General features: G+C 43.2%; 1 protein-coding gene across 1 annotated transcript in view; it reads right to left on the reverse strand.

The window, feature by feature from the left end:
• CLMP (CXADR-like membrane protein) overlaps positions 1-10,326 on the reverse strand; it is a 122,359-nt gene continuing 112,033 nt past the window's right edge. The window contains exons 6-7 of the mRNA XM_011926998.1: positions 5,201-5,342; positions 1-3,923 (exon numbers count right to left, since the gene is read on the reverse strand). Of these exons, the coding sequence (XP_011782388.1) occupies positions 3,623-3,923; positions 5,201-5,342 (443 nt within the window). The 3' untranslated portion in view covers positions 1-3,622. The remainder of the gene's footprint in view (positions 3,924-5,200; positions 5,343-10,326) is intronic.

A 10,326-nucleotide genomic window follows, 5' to 3' on the forward strand; every position in this document is an offset into this window, starting at 1 on the left:
TTCTCCTACAGTATCACTTTTACTTGTTTATTTTTTAATTGCTGATACAGATACATCCATAATAAATATTTGTTTTTTGTGATGCTCAAACACAGTCCCAATTTACAAGGCAACTTAGAAGTTAAAACTGAAACTGAAATATAAACAGCTTAACACCAGAAGGAAGCAAAACTATATATGTCTTTTTGCAACAGCAGTCCTGAAATTGTTTTTATACACTATAACAACAAAGGTACCAACTTCCTTATTTCACAAATTTAAGTTTGGTTTATATATTTTATTGACATGGTTACTCAACGTCCACATCATTCCGTCTGCATCTTCTTCCTACAGTTTTTCTTCTACTATTTAGTTATTTCTCCTTTTTTTGTTTGTTTCCTATTTCAAAATCAAATTTATTTTACTTGCAAAATCAGTGGAATATGGTTTGGAACCAGTAGGGCCTCTAACTTAAGCCCAGAACCTGTCAAAGAGAAGTGTAGTATCATTGCTAAGACTTCAACAGTTTATCTCTCAGAATCTTAAATTCCTTTGAATTTCTCAGCTCTTAGTGTAATCTGTTTTATTCGTTTGTTGTAGACTTCCATTATGGATAGATTTCCAAAATAATTTGGGTAGTCAACTGGTATTTTAGCTTTCTGGTAATTAACATGTGTAAAAATCTAAGGCTCTTTTTCATGCAAAGGAGACTGATTTTTGCTTTCAAAAGCATAGGCAGGAAATCTTAGGTTCAAAGGTAGTAAATAATGATAAGAGCAAATTGCTAGTGATGATACAGCTGCAGCCTCCATAGTGTATTTGTTTGGCTCAGGTACTCTAGAAATGAGATTTCTCAGAATTACATAGCAGAAGTGATATGTTGCCTGGATACCACACTACCAGAGGAATAAAAATGTAGTCAGAGTAAGGGGTTTTATGTTTTACAATGAGACAGTGTTAGTATAAGAAGCATTCCAAATACGCCAGTCCTCTTAAACCCATAGCAGACATTTATATGTTAATTCCTCAATGTCTCATTTCCCACCTTTTTTAGAGGAAGACACTCAGGTTAAAACTTTCACCCAAAGATAGACTCCTGGGGACTTTACAAGAATTTTGTTTTTTGCACTATGTGATGACACGATTGTGAGAATTAAATATAGGAGTGAAAAACCAGAGAAATGGGGCAAAATCCCAGATTAGCCTTTCCTCTTTAAGCATCAGTTTCCCATTTTAGAAACATGCTTTCATCACCACATTCAGCATTCATTTTTTTCTTTCCTCTAACCTGCTGTTCTTTTAAAAAGTATTCTGGGCTGGGTGCAGTGGCTCACACCTGTAATCCTAGCACTTTTTGAGGCCAAGGCGGGTGGATCACCTTAGGGTCAGGAGTTTGAGACCAGCCTGGTCAGCATGGCGAAACCCCATCTCTACTAAAAATACAAAAATTAGCCATACGTGGTGGCGCACGCCTATAATCCCAGCTACTCGGGGGGCTGAGGAAGGAGAATCGCTTGAACCCGGAAGGTGGAGGTCACAGTGAGCCGAGATGCGCCACTGCACTTCAGCCTGCATGATGAGAGCAAGACTCCATCTCAAAAAATAAAAAAGTATTCTGGGCCAGATGCAGTGGCTCACACCTGTAATCCCAGCTCTTTGGGAGGCCAAGGGTGGGCAGGTCACTTGAGGTCAGGAGCTTAAGACCAGCCTGGCCAACATGGAGAAACCCTGTCTCTACCAGAACTACAAAAATTAGCTGGGTGTGATGGCGGGCACCTGTAATCCCAGCTACTCGGGAGGACGAGCCAGGAGAATCTCTTGAACCCGAGAGGCGGAGGCTATAGTAAGCGGAGATGGTGTCACTGCACTTCAGCCTGGGCAACAGAGTGACACTTTGTCTCAAAAAAAAAAGTTTTTTACTCTCCCAGTGGTGATCAGTTGACATTTGTGCTAGGGTCCTTGAAGGGCTGTGCTGTAGGTATCAAGGGTAGTCAAAACTATTAAAAAGGCAAGTTACTGTATTGGAGGCTGCTGTTTATTTCTCAAACATCTTTCTTCTCCCATTCATCATCTCTTCAGCAGCTATCCTGGTGAATTATTTTTGCTAATTCTTTCCAAGATACTGATAACTAAAATGTTAGCAGACACTAGCTCAGCCCTTTCCTGCCACCCACTAAGTATTCTCATCTCTTCCCTAAATATTAGTTCCCTTTTCTTCCAGCCCAGAGCTAGACTTCTGGAGGCTGAGCCTGGGAAAATACTGAATTTCTCTCATTTTTCACTTTTAGGAGGGAATGATTATGGCATATACTTGCAGTGCCATTAGAAGCATTGGCAATCCCTGCTCTTTTTGTTAATTTAAGGCTTAGAATCATCAGAAGTTCCAGGTTCACATCCTTCTAAAATGGAAGAAATGGAGGAAGTTCCAAGTGTGGTACAATACTGAACTTCCTTTTATCCTTCCTTGACTTTTTTTTTTTTTTTTTCTTGGAGATGGAGTCTCGCTCTGTCACCCAGGCTGGAGTGCAATGGCACAATCTTGTCTCACTGCAACCTCCACCTGCTGGATTTTCCTATAGGTGCCTGGCACCATGCCCAGCTACCTTCCTTGACATATTAAGAGAAGTTTGATCTAATCTCCCTTTCTAGTCCACCCAGTCTTGCAATTCTGGTTTCACATGTTCTCAGAAAGAATAGACTATAATGGTATGTTGGTTACTCTTTCAGCATTCGTAGATCCCTTTTTCTCTGGAAGAATCCTTTCTAAGGACGTTGATAAATGACATGTTGTATTTTCTCCTTCCAGAAATATCTGGCAGGAAAGTCCTTAGAGGCATTTGATTTGAGGGAAAACCCACAGTTGCTCCATTATATATTTCTAATGTTTGTCAGCAATCCTCATAACATATTGAAGATGGAAAGCTCTTCACAATCCTTTGTCATAAATTTTCGTCTCCTTTCGGTTATTTTGGGCTCAATAAAAGTAGTGAAATTAGTATAGAGTGGGAGAAACTCATTCACTCTTCTCCATCTCCCACTATTACAACTCCCCTTGAAATTAATTTCCAAACTTTAGGACAAATGAAGTTAAGTCAGAATGGAAGACACGTTTCCTTTTTTGGAGTTTCTTAGAAGTGGTTAGCTCAATACGTGGTGCAGACAGGTGTAATAAGGCTGTGGGTTCTGCTTGACTGTTTGAATAATTGCAGTAATCCAATAAGTTTGCAGAAATGCATAGAAAATTTACAGCCTCCCATTTCCTCTTGAAAGTTGTGAGTTTCAAAGCACTGATACAAAATATCCCATGTGAAAAGTTTTAGGTGTATTCACCTCACCTTTCCCCAACCTTCTCACCACAGGTCCTGGTCAACAAATAGATTTGGACTCCTGCTTTCCCTTACTCTGGTCTAAAGGCACAATGAGATGCCTTTTTGGAGATGAATCAGCTTACATCCTTTTGCTTGTTTGGTATCATATAAGAAAAGTGCTTATCTGAATCTCTTCTGTGCAATGCTCACTGCTACTTAAATGACCTCTCATCTGGTTCGAGGGGGTTGTGTGGCTGGTGACTTGAGCTCCAAAGATGAGAAGAGTCCAGAGACCCTGACTCCTAGGAAAGTGTGGGAGTCAAGTCCATTCTAATTCAGACTGTTTGGAAGGCTCTGCTCTGGCTGGGGATCATGCTGGGTGTGGTTTCTGCTTTGGTCATGGTAGTATGGTGGACTTTCTTTGGTTCAGAACCTCTCACCTCTGGCCCCACTAGGCTGTATGCCTGGGTGGCCAGCCCTGGCTGGGGTGCTGCATCAGTTGACAGTGTCCGCTGGCTGCGTGAGGCACTATTTGCTGTGGAGCGAGTGGAGGAAGAACCAGAGCGTGAGCTCCGAGAGCCTGAGGAAGAGGAGCTGGGTTTCACAAGACGGGCTTTCGGAGCTTCAGCATCTTCTCTGAAGAGAAAAAACAGCAAAGATAAACTTTAAACACTGGCAGACCTGTGATTGCTTCCACTATGATTGCTTCCTTCTGAGGTTTCCCAAGCTGTAAACTCAGATAATACCATCAGAAGGCAACCATTTAGAGACATAGATACTTCCTCGTATCTTAAGACTTAATGCTTGGCTCACACAAATGTATATTTTGTTAGCCTACAGGTCAACTCTATTATACTGGGAGGACAGGATCTTACCATTGAGATGGTCAAGACAGCACTCGTTCTGATTCATGGTTTGTCTGCATAAACCCTTTCATGGCCTGTAGGCTGTGCCCATTCTTCATTGCCCATTATGAGTAGAAGTGAATCAGAAGTAATGTAAATTGAACTGTTTTATGTATGTATATATGTATGTGTGTGTATATATACACACACACACACACACTTTTGTTTTTTTTTTTTCTCTGAGACATGCTCTTGCTTTGTCACCCAGGCTGGAGTACAAAGGTGCAATCATGGCTCACTGTGCCCTCAAACTCCTGGGCCAAAGTCATCCTCCTATCTCAGCCTCTCGAGTAGCTGGGACCACAGGCATGGGCCACCATACCTGGTTATTTTATTATTATTATTTTTTTATGTTTTTGAGATGGAGTCTTGCTTTTTTTAGCCCAGGCTGGAGTGCAGTGGCGTGATCTCAGCTCACTGCAAGCTCTGCCTCCCGAGTTCATGCCTTTCTCCTGCCTCAGCCTCCCGAGTAGCTGAGACTACAGGAGCCCGCCACCACGCCCGGCTAATTTTTTGTATTTTTAGTAGAGATGGGGTTTCATCCTGTTAGCCAGGATGGTCTCTATCTCGTGACCTCGTGATCCACCCGCCTCGGCTTCCCAGAGTGCTGAGATTACAGCCGTGAGCCACTACGCGCAGCCCTTTCCTTTTTTTTTTTTCTTTTGTAAAGATGGAGTCTAACTATGTTGACCAGGCTGGTTTCAAACTCCTGGCCTCAAATAATCCTCCCGCCTCAGCCTCCCAAAGTTCTGGGAATTACAGGCATGAGCTACCACGCATGCCCAGCCTAATTTAACTTTTAAGTGTTTGTTGAGGGTAAGACAGTTTCACAATAAAGTCCAGGTAAACCATACATTCTGTTCCTAGGCTGGAACTTCTTACCTACCAGGATAATCCTTTTAACAAATTTATGGTTAAGAGAAAACTGGGAACATTTATGTTGACTGGTCACTATAGTGCTGGCCCTAAAACAGAAGCCCCATAAAAGTGGGGATTTGAGAGGTTTACCGAATTTCATTAGGTCTCTCTTCTTCCTCATATCTTTCTTTGTCTTTCCTTCGGATTAGCAGCCACACCAAGAGGAAAATCAGCAGGGCTCCAGCCACTATGCCTGTCACTGCTCCTGCAACCATGCCGATGCTTTGTACATCTATTTTCTCAGAAGCAAAAGCACAAGTAAAACCAAACATAAGCTAGGAAATACATGAACTCAAAAAAAAAAAAAAAAAAACATAAGCTCTGGACAGAATGAGTATTTCCGGGTCTTTTTTTTTTTTTTCTGAGACAGAGTTTTGCTCTTGTTGCCCAGGCTGGGATGCAATGGCGTGATCGTGGCTGGGCGCGATCTCGGCTCACCGCAACCTCCTCCTCCTAGATTCAAGTGATTCTCCTGCCTCGACCTCTTGAGTAGCTGGGATTACAGGCACGCACCACCCGGCTAGTTTTGTATTTTTAGTAGAGACGATGTTTCTCTATGTTCGTCAGGCTGGTCACAAACTCCTGACCTCAGGTGATCTGCCCCTCAGCCTCCGAAAGTGCTGGGATTACAGGCGTGAGCCACTGCGCCGGCCTCCAGGTCTTTATCTTCATGAGTAGTACTGCATTACCCTCTCTTAGTGTATGACCAGCCCTCTTGATATATTTGCAGTTGTAGTTGCTGAATCACACAGACTTTGCCAGCAAGTGACCAGGTTTTATTTTTTTGTTTTTTTTTTGTTTGTTTTTTGAGACGGAGTCTCACTCTGTCCCCCAGGCTGGAGTGAGTGACTCGATCTCAGCTCACTGCAAGCTCCGCCTCCCGGGTTCACTCCATTCTCCTGCCTCAGCCTCCCAAGTAGCTGGGACTACAGGCGCCTGCCACCACGCCCCGCTAATTTTTTTCTATTTTTGGTAGAGATGGGGTTTCACCATGTTAGCCAAGATGGTCTCAGTCTCCTGACCTTGTGATCCACCCGCCTCGGCCTGCCAAAGTGTTGGGATTACAGGAGTGAGCCACCGTGCCCGACCAAGTGGCCATGTTTTAGTGAGTAAGCCTGGGTGGGTTCAGATGATAAAACTGGGCTAGAAGAGTAATCATACCATGTCTGAAGATTTGTCAGCCTTAATAGGATAACATTTGGGCATTCCTCTGGCTCTACCGACTTACCCTGTTTTCTCTAACGTGTCCCTTCTCCCACCTGTCATATAAAAGGGAATGTAAGAAAAATTTTTTGGCCAGGCACAGTGCCTCACGCCTGTAATCCCAGCACTTCAGGGGGCTGATGTGGGTGGATCACTTGAGGTCAGGAGTCCAAGGCTGGCCTGGCCAACATGGCAAAACCGCGTCTCTACTAAAAATACAAAAATTATTTGGGCATGGTGGCGCAAGCCTATAATCCCAGCTATTCGGGAGAATGAGGCAGAAGAATCGCTTGAACCTGGGAGGCAGAGGTTGTAGTGAGCTGAAATCATGCTTCTGCACTCCAGCAAGACTGTCTCCAAAAAAAAAAAAAAAAAAATTGAGTAGAATGAAAGTTGATTTTTTTTTTTTTTTTTGAGACGGAGTCTCGCTCTGTCGCCCAGGCTGGAGTGCAGTGGCCAGATCTCAGCTCACTGCAAGCTCCGCCTCCCGGGTTTACGCCATTCTCCTGCCTCAGCCTCCCGAGTAGCTGGGACTACAGGCGCCCGCCACCTCGCCCGGCTAATTTTTTTTATTTTTTAGTAGAGACGGGGTTTCACCGTGTTAGCCAGGATGGTCTCCATCTCCTGACCTCATGATCCGCCCGTCTCGGCCTCCCAAAGTGCTGGGATTACAGGCTTGAGCCACCACGCCCGGCAAAAGTTGATTTTTAAAAAAGGTATTTAACCTATAATGTTAGACTCTGTGGAATTTGACATTGGATCCTAGAATTTCAGAAGTTAAGGTAAATACGATTTGTAGTTTAGTAATACACACTCATATACCAAATATTTATTTCAGTGCCTACCCTGAGCCAGGCACAGTTGTAGGCATTGTTGAAGACCGGCGAGTTTTCTGCTTTTGTAGAGTTTTCATTCCAGAAGGGGAAAACAGATAATAAACAAGTAAATAAAGATAATTTCAGATAATGGATAAATTCCATGAAGGCGAAATTGGATGAGTGAATTTTAGAGGGGTCATGGAGGGATACCACTTAAGTTTGGGTAATCAAGACTTTGAGGAGGTGACGTTTGAGTTGAGGCGTACATGATATAATGGGTGATCTTGTGATTATCTAGGGACAGAGCATTCCAGGCAGAAAATAGCAAGTACAATTAATGTGAGTGGGTCTGGAGCATAGTGAGCAAGGAAGAGTAGAGGGAGACGAGGTCACAGAGACAGGAAAGGACCAGCCCACATAGGCCATGGCAAAGATTTTAATGTGAGAGGAATAAAAGAGGAACACAATCCGAATTGTATCTGAGACAGTACACCATGGCTGCTCTAGGGAAAATAAATAGTGGAGAAGTAGGAAAGAAAGCAGGGACATTGGCTAGGAGGCTTATAATAGTGCAGGCTAAAGATGATGATGGCTTAGGCTAGGATGAAAGTAACGTATATAGAAACAAGTACATGGGTGTTGCCTATATTTTGGAAGTATAACCAACAGAATTTGCTGTTTATTCTTTTTTTTTTTTTTTGAGACGGAGTTTCGCTGTTGTTGCCCAGGCTAGAGTGCAATGGCGCGACCTCAGCTCACTGCAAGCTCCGCATCCCCGGTTCAAGTGATTCTCCTGCCTCAGTTTCCTGAGTAGCTGGGATTACAGGCGTGCACCACCATGGCCAGCTAATTATTATACTTTTAGTAGAGACAGGGTTTCACCGTGTCAGCCAGGCTGGTTTTGAACTCCTGACCTCAGGTGATCCACCCGCCTTGGCATCCCAAAGTGTGGGATTTCACGTGTGAGCCGCTGCACCCAGCCTATTTATTCTTACTAAACAAAATGATATAATTATTTATTTAATTTTAAGGCAGAGTTTCGCTCTCATTGCCCAGGCTGGAGTGCAATGGCGCGATCTCGGCTCACCTTAACCTCTGCCTCCCGGGTTCAAGCGATTCTTCTGCCTCAACCTTCCGAGTAGCTGGGATTACAGGCATGCGCCACCACGCCTGGCTAATTTTGTATTTTTAGTAGAGACGGGATTTCTCCATGTTGGTCAGGCTGGTCTCAAACTCCTGACCTCAGGTGATGCGCCCGCCTCCATCAAAGTGTTGGGGTCACAGTCGTGAGTCACATGCCCAGCCAAAATTTTATTTTTTAAAGAAATTGGACTTTGGATATTTTTATTTAAGATCTCAAAGGAATGGAGTTATTTTACCTGAGTAATTTCAAATAGAGAATGCTGTTTTCCCCACTGCCCCAGCTCCAGGACAAATAATCTAGATGGATTATCTGTTAATGGAAATTTAGGTCGCTTTCAATTTTTCACAATTGAAAATAATATATCTCTGGGTGCTGTGGCTCATGCCTGTAATCCCAGCACTTTGGGAAGCTGAGGCGGATGGATCACTTGATGCCAGGAGTTCGAGACCAGCCTGGCGAACATGGCAAGACCCTGTCTCTACTGAAAATACAAAAATCAGCTGGGCGTGGTGTGCGGGCCTGTAATCCCAGCTGCTCAGGAGGCTGAGGCAGGAGAAGCTCTTAAACCTGGGAGGCAGAGGTTGCAGTGAGCCAAGATCACGCCATTGCACTCCAGCCTGTGCAACAAGAGTGAAACTCCGTCTCAAAAAAAAAAAGAAAAAAAATATATATTTTCCATATGTATTCGGACACCTGGGGCGTGTATCTAAAAGATAAATTCACAGAATATTGCTGGATAAAATGGAATGCACTTTTGCATCTGAAATAAAATGAATGACTAATTGTATAGTTATACAATGAAATACCCTAAAACAATGAAAAATAACATACTCTAGCTATAAGCAACAACAATGATGAGTCTCAAAAATATAATGGGGAATGAAAGAAACCAGACACAATGGAATGATTCCATTTATTTAAAGTTTTGAGATAGGAAAAGTAATCCATAAAGTTAGAAACCTGGATTATGGAGAGGTAGCAGGAGTTAGAAACAGGTTCTTTTTTTCTGAGGCAGAGTCTCACTCTGTTGCCCAGGCTGGAGTGCAGTGGCACAATCTCGGCTCACTGCAACTTCTATCTCTCAGATTCAAGTGATTTTTCTACCTCAGCCTCCCGAGTAGCTGGGATTACAGGTGTGCAACACCTTGCCCGGCTAAGTTTTGTATTTTTAGTAGAGTTGGGGTTTTGGCATGTTGGTCAGGCTGGTCTCAAACTCCTGACCTCATGTGATGCGCCCAGCTTGGCTTCCCAGAGTGCTAGGATTACAGGCATGAGCCACTGTGCCTGGCCAGAAACAGGTTCTTAATCATGATACTGGTTACACAGTTATCTTCGCTTTTGAAAATCTATCAAGTTGTCGGCTGGGTGCTGTGGGTCACTTTGGATGCTTACACTGTACAGTTACTCGCACCACACAGCTTTCCTTCCCAGCTTCGTTGCCTGCTGTGCACTGGTAGAGTCCAGGGGAGGACATGGTAAGATTCTGCAGCAGAACTCGCCCAGGGTGGTTGTAGTCTGCACAAGCAGAAAGAATGACCGTAAATCCCTTTAGTGATGGTATCTGTATTTATTTTTTACTTTGTCACTGACCTGAGATTCTGTAATACTATTCTGTAAATTGTTCTGTAAACAAGAGTGAAACTCTGTCTCAAAAAAAAAAGAAAAAAAGAAAATCTGTCAGGTTGTACACTTATCCTTCTTCTTTGTATAAGTTTTACTTTAATGTATTTTACCCTCAGAAATCTATAGATAAAGCTAAATTGTGCTCCCAATGTATATGTTAGTCAAAAATGTAAAATAACGTGCTTCCTCATAACCTTTCTGATATTGATTCTATAGTTTTTATATTTACTAAACTGATAGCTTAAAATTAAAAGGGTGATTTTTTTTCTCAGCTCTGTACTTCTTTTGTCTATTTCCAAGTTTCAGATAACTTTTCTTAGAAACACAACAGTCAGGCCAGGCGCAGTGGCTCATGCCTGTAATCCCAGCACTTTGGGAGGCTGAGGCGGGTGGATCACGAGGTCAGGAGATCAAGACCATCCTGGCTA

The sequence above is a fragment of the Colobus angolensis genome, unplaced genomic scaffold, assembly GCF_000951035.1.
Source record: "Colobus angolensis palliatus isolate OR3802 unplaced genomic scaffold, Cang.pa_1.0 Scaffold7, whole genome shotgun sequence".
NCBI classification, from domain to species: Eukaryota; Metazoa; Chordata; class Mammalia; order Primates; family Cercopithecidae; genus Colobus; species Colobus angolensis.